This window comes from Myotis myotis, unplaced genomic scaffold (assembly GCF_014108235.1).
Source record: "Myotis myotis isolate mMyoMyo1 unplaced genomic scaffold, mMyoMyo1.p scaffold_m19_p_10, whole genome shotgun sequence".
In the NCBI taxonomy this organism is placed as follows: Eukaryota; Metazoa; Chordata; class Mammalia; order Chiroptera; family Vespertilionidae; genus Myotis; species Myotis myotis.
Window position 1 is genome coordinate 31928967 of NW_023416314.1, and position 18196 is coordinate 31947162.

At 40.6% G+C, this 18196-nt stretch overlaps 1 protein-coding gene across 3 annotated transcripts; it reads right to left on the reverse strand.

The window, feature by feature from the left end:
- Window positions 1-9282: 9282 nt before the first annotated feature.
- Window positions 9283-17115, reverse strand: LOC118662745 (selection and upkeep of intraepithelial T-cells protein 1-like). Of its 3 annotated transcripts, none has more exons than XM_036321517.1 (4): window positions 16897-17113; window positions 11631-11778; window positions 10862-11209; window positions 9283-10464 (listed from the first exon to the last, which is right to left on the reverse strand). In XM_036321517.1, exons 2-4 carry the CDS (start codon window positions 11758-11760, stop codon window positions 10136-10138), a joined length of 807 nt encoding a protein of 268 aa, XP_036177410.1. In that variant the 5' UTR covers window positions 11761-11778; window positions 16897-17113; the 3' UTR covers window positions 9283-10135. The 3 variants fall into 3 exon arrangements, with proteins under 3 accessions (XP_036177410.1, XP_036177420.1, XP_036177430.1); XM_036321527.1 differs by lacking the exon at window positions 16897-17113 and adding an exon at window positions 15399-15506; XM_036321537.1 differs by lacking the exon at window positions 11631-11778 and having other exon boundaries at window positions 16897-17115.
- Between the last annotated feature and the right edge of the window lie 1081 nt (window positions 17116-18196).

Below are 18196 nucleotides of genomic sequence, written 5' to 3' on the forward strand. Positions count from 1 at the left end.
TTTACACTAACACACTAGGAAAATTTGCAAGCACACTTTGCAAATCCTGTACTGAGCAGTGTTCATAGATCCTTTTTCACTGCCTCATCAATCCTCGTTGCTGATTGTGTGGTTTTAAAGAAAAAAGAATCTTGAACATGGAGGTTCAGTAATTTGTTACCTGAGGCCCAAACCATACTTGCAGGATAATTATACATAGCATAGTTGTAGCTCTTTATTGACTTAATAAACAAATAGATTTTTACTAATTTTTTGGGCAAAAGATGGATGAATCCAAAATAAGTATTACCAATGAGTTGTCAATTTAAGACCTCATAAATGAGTGCTCCATATGCCTCATGATATTTAGCATATCGTGAATATTTGGTTCCTCCATCAGTTTTCTATCCTTTTCTATCTTCCTGCTTCTTCTCCCACGATATTAATAATAACAATAACAATATTAATAATACCCTTTCATTGAATGTCTTTGTGTGGGTGCAAGGCAAGGATGCTTTATGAAAATTGTTTCCTTTAATCCACTAGAAGTTCTATAAATAACATATTATTTCCCATATTTTATGGTTGAGGTATTAGAGTCTCATTGATGTGACTTCCTCTGAGCAGAGCCTTTTCTGGTTTTGACCTTGTTCCTAAGCAGAAAGGTGAAGGACACTCTGAGAAGGGAGGTTTGCATATTGAAAAAAAAAGAATACCTTTACCTGAGTTTGCGCTTGTATTTGAAACAAAGTCCTGTGATTATGCAATTCAGCAGTACCAGAAGTGCCAAAGCTACACCCATTATGATGGGTATCTTACTGTCGGGCTCAGCAACTGAAATACAGATATCAGTTAGTTTCCCAGAAGAGAGTTGTTCCCACATTCACTTCCTGCTCAGTGAATCCCCAATCATGTTCTCTCTAACAGTAATACATTGTGGATCCTCCATCTATTTCCATTTCCTTTCAAAGTATGGCTAATTAGTAAGTTCAAGCCTCCATTTAAATATTATCTTACTCAGCTTACTTGCTCAGAAAATAAATAAAGCAAATAAATTCAGTTCTTCCATGGAAAAGGAGCAATGTAACAGTATGTAACAGAATTGAATGTTGAGACAAGAGTAAGACATTGAGTCAAACCAAGTAGTTTATTCAAGGCTGATGATGCTAGCCCGGGAGAGCATAAAAGAATAAAGGGACCAGAGGTCCCTATGAGGCTGAAAAGGCTGTGTAAAAAGAGGTAAAGTATAAAGTTGGTAAAATTAAAAGTTGTACTCAGAAAGTGAGATACTGGGATTTAATGTTTAGAACTGAAACATTTTCACTTTTGGGTCAAGCTGAAGGTCTGACACTGGCAGTGGGCGATTGACGTGAAGTGGGTCTCTGCACTGTCCCTATTCCACAAACACTTGTTTGCTTTCCCTTTACCATTCTTATTGGACAATTTCTACTCACTCTTCAGTCATCAGGTGCAATAATATCTCAAAGAAGTGCTTGTTGTGAGAAGTGTCTAAAATCTGAAATTAAGGCAAAATCAAATTCTATGTCTTTTTAATATCACGCTAAAACATTAGCTGATAAATTTATCTAAGGATCATCTGACTTAGGGAAATAAAAGTTTATTATGGTTTTATTGACCTTTGGATATGAACTCAGCAGTCTTATTTTAGGATTGAATTTTTAACTGCTGCTGACCAGTTTTGTTATCTGCTCTCTCCCTTATGAGTTAATTAAAATTATTACATATGATTTTTATGGGAATTTATGTTCTTAACATTTTGAAAATTGCAGTTTGACTACTTCGTTTCTCCTTTCAATATCTGTCTCTTCTTTGTGTTTTCATGGCATTCTGAGCTTGATCCATACATTGTAATATAACAGAGTTTAATTCATTCAAAGAATATGCATTGAATGCAACTTAGGTGCCACATACAGTGATAGGTTTAGTGATACCGTGGTGAACAAGGCAGACATGGTCTAACTTTCAAAGGTTTTTTCTTTTGCATGGCCTTTTCCTCCTACAGATTATTAGGTTCATAAGTATAGACTATGTTTAAGCCATTATGACATTCTCAGTGCTTAGTATTTAGGTGCCCCTCAAAAGTTTATCAATAAACATTTGTTGGATAAATGTGTGGGTGAATGTATCATAGTCATCAGATGCTATATTAACTCAAAGAAATGTGGCATTCATAGAGCTGATATGTTAGTGTGTTAGGTGAACTATCTCCTTGTACTGGAAGTAATCTAAGGTGATGAGAGTTATTAGTGTGGAGAGACAGACTGTAATTCAATCATAAGTAAGAGAAAAGGAGCAACAGGCTTGTGACAAAACCTCAAAAAACAGGAAGTACTTACATGATTGGAAAAAGAGAAAGTGCTGGAATTGGCCTTGGGAATTGAATTCAATGCCAGGAATGTAGGATTCTTAGGGAAATTTAGATTTTAGGTAAGGCAAGAAGGTAGGTGGAATTTGAGGGAAGAGATGGATGATGTTTCAGGAATGTTTTTCAATAGAATAAATTTATATAGGGTCAGAGGAAAAGTTTGGGTTAGGGGTATTGGGAATAGAGGGAAATTGATTCAAAGTAGAGGATGAATGGGGTGAATAATCTATATCACAACTTAAAACTGGATCTTATAAAAATATTATTCTTTCAGCTTTATTTCATACCACTATCCTTTATCTCCCCTTGCCTGGTCTCATGTTCACTCTCCTCATTCATTAAAGGTACCAGGCCCTGGCTTCCATGCCATTTTTCAGGCCAAGGTCTGTCATTATCCTTAGTGACTTTAGGGTCCACATGGACAAGACATTCAAAACCCTTTTCTTTCTCTCTACTTATCTCATTAACAACACATGTTTATTGAATGCTTTCTTTGTTTCCTCTACTATATTAGGCAGTGGGTTAGAGTGATTTAAAAAAAAATCATGCCTCCCATCTTTGGGAAACTTTCTGCATACTGAGTGACATTGACAATAAAAAATGCACAAGGAATTATATGTATAATTGCATTTGTTTCAGTACCAATATTATGAAAAAACAACAGGTTACTATAAAAAAAACAATGCTGGAACATAATTCATCCAGAGAGGCAGTAAAAGTAAGACTCTTTAAAGAAATAATATTTCATCCAAGAGTAGAGAATAAGTAGTAGTTATCTAGATGAAGAACAGAGAGAATAATTGAGAAACTACCACATAGAAATCTGGTGCAGTATGTTGGGGAGCACTCTGACTTATGCAGCCATACATATTGGAAATCTAAAAGTTTGAATTTAAGTCAGATGTGGGGCAATTCTATCATTGATGACAAGTCCTGAAATGACCATGAGAGCAAGTGGAGAAAAGTGGAGTCAAAGTGAAGACTTACATAATTTGCCCTCTCTAGCTCCTAAAGTTGATCTAAGTTACTCTCCTCTCTGAAATTAGTTTTGAGCTAGGAGACTGAGAACTTGAGTTTGGTGAGTGTTTGGTGCTCACCTAATCTGGTTTGGATGGACAAAATGCCTTAAACAAGTATTGTTCCCTTGTCTACCTATCTGTTTTCTCTGACTTCTGTTTGGAATGTATGAGGATATTGTACTGGCAGGTACACATTATTTTCATTGCCCTTTTATTTTAATCTCTTTCTAAGGAATATGGTTCCTAGATATAAGGTCCCTTGTTCAGCTGAGGTTTAGATGGATATGAACAGGCAAATTTGGAAGTAGGAGTTAAAGAAAGTTGAGTTTTTCTTTATAGTAGAAGTTAATAATTCACTGTGTGTATGTGTCTGTGTGTGTGTGTGTGTGTGTGTGTGTGTGTGTGTGTGTGTGGTAATGGTAGTGGTGTCGAACACAGCAGTTTAAGAAGGAAGGGGTCAAGTACTGAAGAGTGAGTATGGATGGAGAAGAGGGAGATTGGATCTAGGGACATAGAAGGATTTTGGTATAACCCCACCATGTCTCCCTCTAAAATTACAAATAAATTCTACAAAGAAGAATGCCAATCTAGAACAAACACTCCAAAAATTTATATGGAACAAAAAAAGACCCCAACAGCCACAGCAATCCTGGGAAACAACAAAGTTGGAAGGATCATAATACCAGATATCAAGTTAGACTACAAAGCCACTGTAATCAAAACAGCGTGGTACTGGCACAAGAACAGAAATATAGATCAATGAAACTGAGCAGAGAACTGAGAAATTGACCCATGACATTATCCTCAATCAATCTTTGATATAGGAGACAAAAGCATACAATGAAGTAAAGACAGTCTCTTCAATAATTGGTGTTGGGATAATTGGACAGCTACATGTAAAAAATGAAACTAGAGCACCAATTTACATCATACACAAGAATAAACTGAAAATGGACAAAATATTTAAATGTAAATTGTGAAACCATAAAAATTCTTGAAGAAAACATAAATAGCAAAATATCAGACATCTAACATAGAAAAATTTTAACTGGTACAATGCCCAGCACAAGAGAATCAAAGGAAAAAATAAACAAATGGGACTACACCAAAATATGAAGCTTCTGCACAGCAAATGAAAACCGTATCAAAATGAAAAGGGAACTGACTGTATGGGAGAACATGTTTGCCAATGATACATCTGATAAGGGATAACTATTGGAAAATATATAAAGTACTCATACAAATCAACAAAAGTAAAACAAACAACCCACTTAAAAAATTGGCAAAAGACCTAAATACACACTTCTCCAAAGCAGACATACAAATGACCAAGAAACATATGGAAAAATGCTTGTCACTAATCATCAGGGAGATGCAAATTAAAATGATGAGGTACTACTTTACACCTGTCAGAATGGCTACTATAAATAAATTAACAAACAACAAATGTTGTCAAGGATGTGGAGAAAAAGGAACCCTAATACACTGCTGGTGGAAATGCAGACTGGTAGAGCCACTATGGAAATTAGTGTGCAGTCTCCTCAAAAACTTAAATATGGAACTGCCATTTGACCCAGTGATCCCACTTCTAGGAATATATCCTAAGAAACCTGAAACATCAATCAGAATGAACATATGTGCCCCTATGTTCATAGTAGCGCTATTTACAATAGCTAAAATATGGAAACAGCTCAAGTGCCCATCAGTAGATGAGTGAGTAGAAAAGCTGTGGTATATTTACACCATGGAATACTATGCAACAGTAAAAAAAAAAAAAAAGGATCTCTTACCCTTTGCGACAGCATGTATGGACCAGCATAGTATTATGCTAAGCAAAATAAGCCAGTCAGAGAAAGACAAGTATCATATGATCTCACTCATATGTGGAATCTAATGAACAAACTAAACTGCTGAACAAAATAGATCCAGAGACATAGGAACATGGAACACATTGTCAAATTTTATTTTTATTTATTTATTTTTTTAATTAAATCTTTATTGTTCAGATTATTACAGTTGTTCCTCTTTTTTCCCCCCATCGTTCCCCTCCACCCAGATCCCACCCCAACCCTCTGTCCTTACCTCCCCTCCCACTGTCCTCATTCATAGGTGTATGATTTTTGTCCACACCCTTGCATCCCCCACACCCCTCCCCTTGGAGAAGAGTCAGTCCACTCCCTTTCTATGCCCCTAATTCTATTATAATCACCAGTTTATTCTGTTCATCAGATTATTCATTCACTTGATTTTTAGATTCACTTGTTGATAGATGTGTATTTGTTGTTCATAATTTGTATCTGTACCTTTTCCTTCTTCTTTCTCTTCTTAAAGGATACCTTTCAGCATTTCATTTAATACTGGTTTGGTGGTGATGAACTCCTTCAGCTTTTCCTGATCTGTGAAGCTCTTTATCTCACCTTCAATTCTGAATGATAGCTTTGCTGGATAATGTAATCTTGGTTGTAGGTTCTTGGTATTCATCACTTTGAATATTTCTTGCCACTCCCTTCTGGCCTGCATAGTTTCTGTTGAGAAATCAGCTGACAGTCGTATGGGTACTCCCTTGTAGGTAACTGAGTTTCTTTCTCTTGCTGCTTTTAAGATTCTCTCTTTGTCTTTTGCTCTTGGCATTTTAATTATGATATATCTTGATGTGGTCCTCTTTGGATTCCTTTTGTTTGGGGTTCTCTGCGCTTCCTGGACTTGGAAGTCTATTTCTTTCACCAGGTAGGGGAAGTTTTCTGTCATTATTTCTTCAAATAGGTTTTCAATATCTTGCTCTCTCTCTTCTTCTGGCACCCCTATAATTCAGATGTCGGTATGCTTGAAGTTGTCCCAGAGGCTCCTTACACTATCTTCATATTTTTGGATTCTTTTCTCTTTTTGCTTTTCCAGTTGGGTGTTTTCTGCTTCTTCGTATTTCAGATCTTTGACTTGATTCTTGCGATCCTCTAGTCTGCTGTTGGAAGTCTGTATAATATTCTTTATTTCAGTCAGTGTATGCTTAACTTCTAGTTGGTTCTTTTTCACAACCTCGAGGGTCTCACTAGACTTATTGAGGATCTCATTACATTTATCAGCGGTCTCACTAGATTTCTTGAGTGTCTCACTAAGTTTATTGGCGGTTTTTAAAAAAATTCTTGAAAAACCTTAAAAGTGTGTTTTTGAACTCTATATCCAGTAGTTTGTTTTCCTCCATTTCTGTCATTTGTGACCTGTTTCTTTGTCTCCGCATTTTTTATGGTTCCCTGTGTTGATAGAGTGGCTTTCTGTGCTAGGTGTCCTATAGGGCCCAGTGGCTCAGCCTCCCCAGTTACCTGAGGGGGACACTCTTGGTGCATCCCCTTGTGGGCTTTGTGCACAGTCTTGTTGTAGTTAAGCCTTGATTGTTGCAGGTTTCACTGGGAGGAATTGACCTCCAGGTCAATTGGCTGTGAGAATCAGCTGTGTCTGCAGTGGGAGAACTTCTTTGCTGGAGACACCCTTATGAGGCAAGACTTGCTTCAGTGGGGCTTTGGTGCTCACTGAGTCTGCCCCCTGAGTGTGTCCCTTATGGATCTGAGGAGTTGTAATCTGGATGGTCCCACTCTGACCACTGGGTACACTGGCTCTTGGATCACTAAGGAAGTGCTAATTTAGCCTCTGCCTCAGGCTACCCAGAGGGAGCTCAGCTTTGAAGGAATGCAAGCTGCTGTGGGGCCTTTGGCCTTCTTTTGGAAGTTCTGGGTCTCTCTGACCCAGCTGCAGTTTGTTAGGCAATTTTCAGATTGTAAAGGGCCACTCCTTTCATATGCAAAAGCCAGCACACAGCTTGGGCAGGGAGGGGTCCCAGGGATCAACAAGCTGGAGCATGCAGCTATGGCTGATCCTCAGTCCTTTCCTAAGAGGCTCCGCTTCTCAGTGTCCCAGTAATCACTGCAAGCACCTCTGAGAGAAAGCTTCCCTCGAGGTCTGACCGATGCCAGGCAGTCTAGCCTCTCCCCGTATGAATCTGGGTCCCCAGAGACTCGCCTGGAACTGGAGTTCAGTGCAGTCGGGAGCTTGAGACTCCCTCCCAACTGAAAAAGACAACAGTGTCCTCAGCCACCAGCCCTTTCTGTGTGTACCTCCTCTGAGTCTCGGTATGCTTTTCTCTTTCCTTCTAGTTGTAGAATTTCACTCAGCCAGTCTTCCTGGGGTTCTGGATGATGTCTGTTTTATCTTTTAGTTGTATTTTTAAGTGGTTGTGCGAGGCAGCAATTTCCTGTTTTTACCTATGCCGCCATCTTGGTTTCTCCCATATTGTCAAATTTTAGAGGGAAGGAGTGGGTCAGTGGGTCAGTGGGAAGAGATGGACCAAAGAACTTGTATACATATATATGCATAGCCCATGGACATATACAATCATGTAGTGAAGGCCAGGGTTGGGAGGGGCGGGGGTGAGAGGCGAGGAGGCTACATGGGGTTAATGGGGAAAAACAAAGGGACATATATAATAATTTCAACAATAAAGATTAAAAATAAAAAAGAATAAGAAAGCCAGACTAGGTTGTTCCAGTTAGAAGAGTTAGCAAGTGTGGAGGCCCAATGTAAGACAAAACTAGTTGCCTTTGAGGAATTGGTCGAAGCCAGTGCACCCAAAACTCAGTGAGAGAAAAAGAGAGAGAGTTAAAAAGAGAGAAAATGACCTAAGTCTTCACTTGACTCCACTTTTTTTCATTTGCTCTCATGACCACTAATGGACATGTCATATAGAATTGTCCCACATCTGATTTAAACTCAAAAACTTTAGAAATCCAATATGGCTATGGCTGCCTAAGTCAGTGTGTTACTCTTCTTTGCTTGGAAATAAAGCACCAGCATAAAAAGAAACAAATAAAAATAAAACTGTAAACCCCATACTTTAAAATAGGTGCAAAGGCTGCTAAAATAAGCTATGATCACATAGCAGCCATGTTAGAGAGAGTGAAGAGAGGTGTGGAGAATGAAGACCATGCATTGGAAATAGCAGGAAGCACTAGCAAAAATATCCTTACTGAGCATGAGAGGCATACCTTGGAGATCAAAAGCTACAAGCTTTTTTCTAACAAATTGTTCAGCAACTGAGGTGTACATCCTAGACCTACTTTTGTTTAGAGCAGTGATGGCGAACCTTTTGAGCTCGGTGTGCCAGCATTTTGAAAAACCCTAACTTAACTCTGGTGCCGTGTCACATACAGAAATTTTTTGATATGTGCAACCATAGTAAAACAAAGAACTATATTTTTGATATTTATTTTATATATTTAAATGCCATTTAACAAAGAGAAATCAACCAAAAAAATGAGTTAGCGTGTCACCTCTGACACGCGTGTCATAGGTTCACCATCACTGGTTTAGAGAGGCAGAGGGCATGGGATATGCAAATGTTCACACAGGAGCCATGTTGGTAGGAAAAAGCCTGTCTCTGTGGCAGCAGCTGATGTGAGAATCAGCTCTTCTAGAAGCTACACTAGCCTCCCTGACTCAAGAAACTTTTGGAAACAGCTGGCCCAGGAAAATTCAATGCATGTAATAAGGAGTAAGTCAGTAAGAGTATTATGGGCACTTCAGCACAGCAACAGTACAAATATTATACATTGAAAAAGAAGAAAGATAATAAAAATTTACTAGAAAAATGCTTCCACAGACTAGATGAATACTGCAGCCAAACATTTTATCATGAATTTAAAACCTAATATGGTATAATGCAGTGATGGCGAACCTATGATACGTGTGTCAGAGGTGACATGAGAACTCATTTTTTTGGTTGATTTTTCTTTGTTAAATGGCATTTAAATATATAGAATAAATGTCAAAAGTATAAATCTTTGTTTTACTATGGTTGCAAATATAAAAAAATTTCTATATGTGACACGGCACCAGAGTTAAGTTAGGATTTTTCAAAATGCTTGCATGCCGAGCTCAAAAGGTTCGCCATCATTGGTATAATGGCATCTATGAATTAATACCACAAGATAAAAATACTAAAATTTAAGAAAACTGTGGAAAGACAACAGAAATCAGGAAGGACGTGAAATACATATATACAGCAAGCTATATTAAAATCACAACTGCATGTCGACAGGAAGCTGACCTGGGATTAGGCTCATAGTATTTTTTGCAACTTGTCATCTAGGTAGAGAGAGAATCCAGTATGGGGTGGGAGGGGGTTGAGGAAAAATATTATAAATGAGACACAGGAGTGACTGCCCTTTTGGGGACTAGTAGGAAAAAGTGTGAAAGTGGTTTTTGTTGAAGAGCGATATGGTTTGGATGTTTGTGCCCCCTCAAAATTTGTATGTTACAATTCCAATGCCCAATGTGAAGTCCTAGGCTCATGAATGAGATTAGTGTCCTTATAAAAAGTCTCACCCCTACACCCTTGAGCTCCCTATGCCTTCTACCATGTGAAGACACATAGAGGGGTTGGCTGTTACAACCTGGAAGAGGACTTTTACTAGAACCTGACTATGCTGACACCCTGATCTTGAACTTCAAGCCTCCAGAACTGTGAGAAATAAATATTTGTCATTTATAAGCCATACAGTCTGTGGTATTTTGTTATACCAGCCTGAATGGACTGAAGAGGATGGTCCTGTTCATGGACAGGAACCTTTGGTCAGAAAAGGATGGGAGAAGGTAGAAACATAGAAGGGAAGTTGGCTCCTGCAAGGAGAATGGTGTGGATGTGATGAAAACACCAGAAACAAGCTTATATGCTTAGAGCTGCCACCACCATGGACTGTGAGCATCAAACTGACTTTGTGGGGGCACAGTGAGGGGAGAGAGAAAACTGACCTGCTATGGACAATTGTTCTTTCTTTTTCTGATCCAGTTCTGGGTTCCAGATAGAGCATGTCAGATTCTTCTGAGAAGTTTCTCTGAGTAACAGTGATGTTGTTACATGGAACAAACCACCTTTATCCTGGGTGTGAATCTCAGTCTCAGCTGGAATTTCTCCTCCCTCAGAGTCCGTCCACTGGACCTTTGGCTGAGGGAACCAGCCCTCTGACTTGCACTTTAATCGGAGTTGTCCGAACTTAGTGACTTCCACAAGTAACTGAGGATGTGAGCCGATAGCTGGCAAGAGGAAGAGAGAGAAGTCAGGTCCTAAGCTTATTTTTCAGTACATATATCCCTCTCGTTCTTATGAAGAGTTTGTGCTGCTGACTAGACCTCAATGTGCAGAACAGGAAAGTGAGGCTCTGAAGAAGTCTTGGCAACACAGTAGCGGGACCTAGACTCCTGGGTGAGAGGGGAGTCCATCACAGTGTAACACAAATGGCCCCTGCCTATTTCTTGACTCCCACTATGAGTCTCTTTATTTTTTAATTCAGCCCCCAGCAGTGATATATGGAATAATGGGGTGAGTAGATGTAAAGGCCATCTCCCTTTCTCCTGTGAGTTTTTAAATATTTCCCAGGAAAACTGGATCAATGCCCTAAACTTACCCCTGGGGGTGAAAGTCGGCAATTACCTGCCACTTTAAGCTCAATCATTGTATCACTGTAGAAGAAGCCATTTTGGATCACACAGTGATATTGTCCATTGTCAGAGGGTTGAATAGTGAGGATTCTCAGGACCACGATCCCCTTATGCATGACATTTTCCACAAGCGTTGTCCTCTTAAAATACTCCTCCATGGCTTCCTCAGGCTTGTCCCTCCCATCCTCATACAGGTGCACCACCTGGGAGGGTAGGAATCTGGTCCATCTTATATCCATATTTTTAATATTTTGAGGAGGCAAGAGGAAGCAGGGCAGCTCAGCATCACCACCCAGCATGGCCACCATGGGTTTATGGGGCCCCTGGACTTGGAATGCTCCTGAAAAGAGAACAGAGATGGAGTCAGGGTTGAAGGAGGTGGATTTGGGCAGATGAGGTGGTGTTGACTACATTATTGGTTGTTTCCATCCTAACCAAGTCCTGAGAACAATGTCTGAAATAGTTGCTGGATCTTTTCTGACATAAAAACACCCCCCCCACACACACACACATACACACACACATACACACACACACACACACACACACTCACCAGGATGCCTAGACCAGGAAATACAAATGAAATGCCTAGTATACTGGGTGGCACTTAGTAAGTAGATAAAGTTAACCCCTCTACTTTTTGCCAGGATCTCATAACATTTGTATTTATGTCAAACTTTTTCTTCCAGCTCCCTTCTCTCTTTTCCTTTTTCCTTTCCCTGACATAACAGAGAATCTGGGACTCATGTAAGGATTCCTACCTGCACCCATTATGAGCATCTGGAGGCAGAGGTTGAGTGAGATGAGGCTGCCACAATGAATTGGAGAGACTTGCTGCCTCCTCAGGTGACTGAGGCAGGGTGAGCCCAAGGCGTTGTGCTGATGGTTCATTGGAAAAGGAGGGAAACACTGTAATGAGGAGAGAGATAAAAAGAGATCTCTGAGACTTAAGTCAAGAGGAAGAGAAAGGAGGGAATGAAGAAATCTCACTCCTAGGCAGGTATTGGGCACATCTTATCTATGGGACTATGGTGAGGATCAGAGTAAGATTCTTGCTCCTTTTTCTACAAATTTTGGGACCCTTGATTTTCAGGACTACTCAGGGCACTCACACTTCCAGTCTCTCTGTTCCTTATGCATTTCTGTCTGCTCCCACTCAGCCTCCTTCGCTGGCTTCTCTTCCTCACCCCACAGCTTAACTGCTCCTCCCCCAGGGCCCTGTCCTGGATCCTTTTTTTTTTTTAAAAAAAAAATCTCACTTTATATATTCTCCCTATGAGATTATTTGTAATGTAATGGCTCCAGCTATCTTCTACATGCTGATGACTCACTCCCACATGTATATCTTCTGTACATAATGTCTTGATCCATGGTCAGGACCCTGTTTCTAGAGGAACCAGGAGCTTAGGGGCCCCTCTGCCTTAGACCAACAGAAAAAGCAGGTGGCTTCTGTACTTTCCAGCATCACTCCCTCCGAGCCTGGCCAAGTAAGGCTTCTGGTGCCCTTTTTCAAAAGATGTAAATTAGTAGTGGAAGTGAGGCAGAGGCTGTAACACCTCAACAACCAGTACAATTTGGTGACCATGTCTGTGAAGTTTGCTGCCCAGGGCCAAGGGCTCAGAGATCTTGCTGCTCAGAGAGTGTCTCGGAAAGGTTGGCCCAAAGCATGGATGGGAAGACATCCCAAAGGCCATGTTCTCTCTAGGCAGAGGAGAAATGTACTTTATATGTGGGGGAATGGATCCTGAGCTGGTAGAGGCATGTGGTATATAATTGTGCAGGGTCTTAAGGACCATGGGAGCAACTGCAGAGATGGAGCATATATTACCTCTCCATGGACTAGGCAGCACTTCTCAACCTTTTTCATGTCGTGGCACACAGAGAACATGATGTTATTTGTTGGGCACACTGTAGTAAACTGCAAGAGGATTAGGCTATATGGGCTTCATGGGGGAAAATGACATTTTCTCTATATTATACAATTATATAAGGAAAATGTAATAGAAATTTAAACAAATATGTTAAATACTAGTGGCCCGGTGCACAAAATTTGTTCACATTAAAAGGGAATTAATTAGAGGAACTATTTTAATATTGCTATTTGCCCTTTCTCTATAATAGAAGTGTCAGAGATGAAAGAAAATTAGTAAAATGTATATTGAAATCTCCCTCCTGTCAGAGTCTGGGGCATGCCATGGGACCCAGAGTCAAGTCCCTGCCCACCTGCATGTGCCTTGAAATTGCGCGAGACCCAGACCCAGCCAGCCCTACCCCTATCAAGCCCTGCAGGATAGGGGGAACAGCCCCAGGTCCCCTGGTCCAGTGCTGGGTGGTGGTCGCATCCTCAGGTACTCAGGCTAGGCACCAGGGTGGCAGGTGCAACCTCAGATCCTGCAGCCCAGCCTCAGGTTCCCTTGCCCTTGTGCGAGGGCGTGAGGGTGCAAGGGTGAGAGGGTGGAAGGGTGTGATGACTATTTGCATATTAGTTCTTTATTATATAGGATATCTTTAGAAGGAATACACATAAAATCTTAAATTTTTATAATTTTTAAAGTTGCTTGAATTCTGATTATATACTTGATTTCTGATTATATACTTGTTGATTTCTGATTATAGACTTGAAATGACTACAGATAATTATCAATGTGCAATTATAATTATCAATGATGATCCCTTCAATTTCTTTTTTTAAGATTTTAAAAAACTTGATTTCAGAGAAGAAATGAGAGACAGATAGAAACATCGATGGTGAGAAAGAATCATTCATTGACTGCCTCTTGCATGCCCCACCCCCCACCCCTCCCCAGGGATCAAGCCCACAACCAAGGCATGCACCCTGACTGGGAATTGAACTTGACCTCCTGGTTTATAGGTCAATGCTCAACCACTGAGCAACACTGTTGGGGCTTGAATTTCATTATAGTCACCATTGGTGAGCTAGTTCACTTGCATAAGTAGGCAATATGAATTTTTAAATCTTTTAAAATTTAATTCATTTAAATTATACTTAAAGAACCTCACAGCTCCTTCTTTTCTTTCATTCATAAATGTAATGTTGAAATGTCTTGTAAAAATTGGAATGGATTTAAAATTCAATTGAAGTATTACTTTGGAGTAAAAATAAGAGTTTTACTTTGTAGAATGTGCATGCAATGTTATGATAATCACTATGCAACTAGTTTTCATGTATCTACGCATATAGATTTTTAAAAAAAACCATTCGATTTAATTAAGACAGAGTTTGGGTGTTGCTGCTTTGAGCTCTACCAGGAACTCCTCCCTGGCCTCCAATCTGCCCCAGGTAGGATCACATATGGGCTCCTTTTGCAGCTGCACTTTGAACTCTTCCTGTTGTTCTATGGGGTCCTTTTCCTGAAGGGCAGCATTCAGTGCAGTTGGCTGAAGACTAAATCTAGGCAGTAGATCAAGCAGAGTGTGTAGTCACTATCACCAAACAGAGGTTGACAGAAGGTCCTCTTCCCATTTGCTATTCATCTTGCAAAGCCATCTGAAGGATGAAACTGGTGGGAAATTGGTATAAAGACATGTTTAAAGATGAAGCTTGAAGGCCTACTGGTATCTGTACTGGTACATGGTACCTTCAGCTAAGTCAACTAAGTGAAGTCCTGTTTCCTTGATAATGGCATTAATATGAAAGTGTAGGAAATGACAGGTTAGGGACAAAATTTTGTGGCAACTATCTCATGTGGGCAAGAGAAAGTTATTGTGCCCCCTTCCCCTACCAGGGCAGAGCCTGCTTCCCACCAATGGCAGGGAGGAGACACTGTGGAAATAATGTGGAGACCTAAGAATCTGTTGAGAGACCTGATAGAGAAAAGTGGGGAGGATCTTAGCAAAGAGTTCCAGGCTGTTAGTGCCAAGCTCTTCACAGAGCTGTCTTGACCAAAATTTCTTTATAGAAACTCACTGCAAAATTAAAGAGCCCAGTACAACTTTTCCAATAGTTCCCTTGTACTTCTGCCACACCACACATGATGTATTTATGGTGGAAACAAAGGAAATGGTTTTGAAAAAAAGGAAAGCAGGAACAAGACTTCCTGTTCTATGAAGACTCAGGGGGACCTGGAGGATGATGTGGCCGTTAGGGTCCCACTAGGCAAATCTCAAGTGGCAGCATCCCAGCTCTAGTTATGGGCCCTTACTTTCTAATAGCAGGTGTTTAGAGTATTTTGCCAGCTGCCAATCACACTTTGCTGGAGCAGTGTGATGTTCCTGGTAAATTTCATCAGAGACTTCACTTGCTCCACCATGGCTACCTCCTCAGGCGACACTGAAATAACCAGCTAGTGATTTCATTTTAGGTTTACTCACCCTTCAGTATTTGTAACTTTCTTCTCTGAAAGTGAGAATCCTGGCTCTTGAACCTTAATATATTTATATTTTTAATAAACCCCTGTGTGTGAGGCCAAGTTCTCACCTCTGTTTACATGCTTTCTCCTACATGGATGCCCCCCTCAACCCTCTCCAGCACTATGCTGGGCACTCCCTCCACATGGATGTCTCCTTACCTTGTGTGGGCTCTGTCATGTGGTCGGCAAACTGTGGCTCACGAACTACATGTGGCTCTTTGTCCCCTGGAGTGTGGCTCTTCCACAAAATACCGACTTCTGCGCATGGGCCACGAAGTTTCAATTGCACTGTACATGCACGCCTGCACGTGGTATTTTGTGGAAGAGCCACATTCAAGGGGCCAAAGAGCAGCATGTGGCTCGCAAGTTGCAGTTTGCTGACCACAGTCCTAACCCATTCCTCACTGTGCTCCGGCTCTGACACTCATTGGAGAGCTTCCTCCCCCCATGGACTTTCTCCTCCCCCATGGACTTTCTCCTCCCCCATGGACTTTCTCCTCCCCCATGGACTTTCTCCTCCCCCATGTCAGGTTGCCCCCATGGGCTGGTATCCCTTCACCCCTCAGAGGGCTTTGATCTCTTGTTGTGGGTCACCTCAGTTCCCCTTCTACCAGCACATCCTGTCCTCACTGCACTGCCAGAACAAATGTTGACTTTACTCTGCCTTATCCAAACAGTTTAAGATTGGGTTGTTCAAGAAGGGAAGGGAAAGAAAGGTAAAGAGAAAGAGGGAAGGAGGAGAGGAGGGAAAGGCTATCCCTTTTTTTATTATTATTATTTAGGTATTATAAATAGTAGTACATATGTCTCCTTTATTTTCCACATTGACCTTCCCCCGGCCTCCCCTAACCCCCTGGCACTTACCCTCATCCCTCACCCCCTGCAGTATCTTGAGTCTGTTGGTCATGTTTATATGCATGCATACAAGTCCTTCAGTTGATCTCTTGCATCCACCCAACCCTCCCCTCGTTTTTTAAAGTAAAGGAAATACAACTTTGAGAGATGGGATAGAAAATAAGCCTCTCCAACCATTTTTGAAGAGCCCATATGGGGTTTGAGGGTACACACATTCACCTGGTTCACACCACTCCTACTTGAGTATCTTGCAGTCTTTTTATACCCTCAGATGTATGTATACTGTATTTTGAAAACCACAGATTAATAATGGCATGCAAACACCTAGGAAGAGATTTCCTACCTCAGAATCCTGACAAACAGGCCCCCAAGACTTTTAGTTACCACAATTATTTGACCCTAGACCAGGGGTGGGCAAACTTTTTGACTTGAGGGCCACAATGGGTTCTTAAACTGGACCAGAGGGCCGGAACAAAAGCATGGATGGAGTGTTTGTGTGAACTAATATAAATTCAAAGTAAACATCATTACATAAAAGGGTACGGTCTTTTTTTTTTTTAGTTTTATTCATTTCAAACGGGCCCACGGCTGCCCTAGACCCCAACCTCTACAATTCTACTCCCCTTCCCTCCTTCTGTCCTCTTTCATCCCACTTTCCGGTGAAGAAGCACAGCTCTCTCCATCCACACCTCCTCTGTGCAGGAGAACCTTTCACAGAACACTAACTTGGTCCTTTCTTCAAACTGCCTCCTCTTCCAACTTTGAGACTGACCCCCTCCATAGGCAGGGGCTCCAGACTTACCTCTGCCTCTGCTGTGGGCTGGGTCTCCAATCATCTGTGGTAGGTCTGGTTAGAGACGTTTCTCTCAGGAGCTCAGGGTTGGGAGCTGAGGTGGTCTGGGTTAGAGGAAGGATGTCCAGAGGTATTGAAAGGGGAGGAACTTCATGAAAATGAGGTACATTCTTTGATGGCCTTTGGACTTGTACTGGGACTGTGTGTTTGGCATAGAGAGGAATAAAGCACTGCTTTTCACAAACCAATGTTATGAGGGCTTTCTATCTCTCTTCTTTAGAGTATGAAACTGATCACCAGTTATGTATCTTGGTAAATTTCATGAACATAAAGAGCATAGAACTAAGAAGATTTTTGGCCTATAAATTAATTGTTAACATAATCAAGTTTAAACAAAGAGCATATAACTAGGAAGATTGGTTACCTGTAAATTAATGACTAAAATCAACAACTAAATTTGAAACACTGGCACTCACACCAGTTTCCTTGATCATGTTCCACATCTACTTTCATACGTTTTCTTTCTTCTCAAACCCCATACCTCACGGCTAGTCTTCTCAGCTGCCTCATTTTCATTGACACAAAGAAGCAATCAAATCTTTATATCTATACTTACTCACTGCAAACAAAGCCCAATTTCATCTGTGTATAATTTCTCCTTTTCTGTGTTAATGGGGAAAATAGGTTTCTATCTCCATGTCCTAGGCCTCCCAATCAATTTTTGAACAAATAAATTGTATATTAAATCCCGTTCTCCTTGAGCTCTCCAGAGATGTTTCTATTTCCTATATTTTATGCTGACTGATACACTAAAGCCCCAGTTTTCTCATCTGATAAATGGGTTTAATAATAATACCTACAACATCTAGGAAAGATAGGTCCTTGCTTGGATCCCACATTTTGGAGGCCTAAGATATCATAACTACTTACAAAATTCATTTATTAACGAAAATGAAGACAGCACTGCCACTTGGTAATCTGTTCTCAGTACAAAGTGTCCCCTCAAGTATCCACTCTCATAATTAACACTATTCAGGCTCAGGGAAACATACCTCAATAGTTTTGTCCTATATCCTTAGAACTAAACTGTATCTGAATGAAGTAAAAGTTTGTGGTTTATAATGAGGTGGAGTTTTATTGTGTGTATTTTTTGTGACAATTTCAAATACAGTTTGATTTAATACATTGTGTTTTATCCTTACACTGCGGTGCCTAGAAAGGGCAAGTTTATTTCCTGCCCCTGTGCACATGTTCTATATGCAAGTATAGAGATTGCCAGATACTTACTATAGCAGCTCATCCTTAAAAC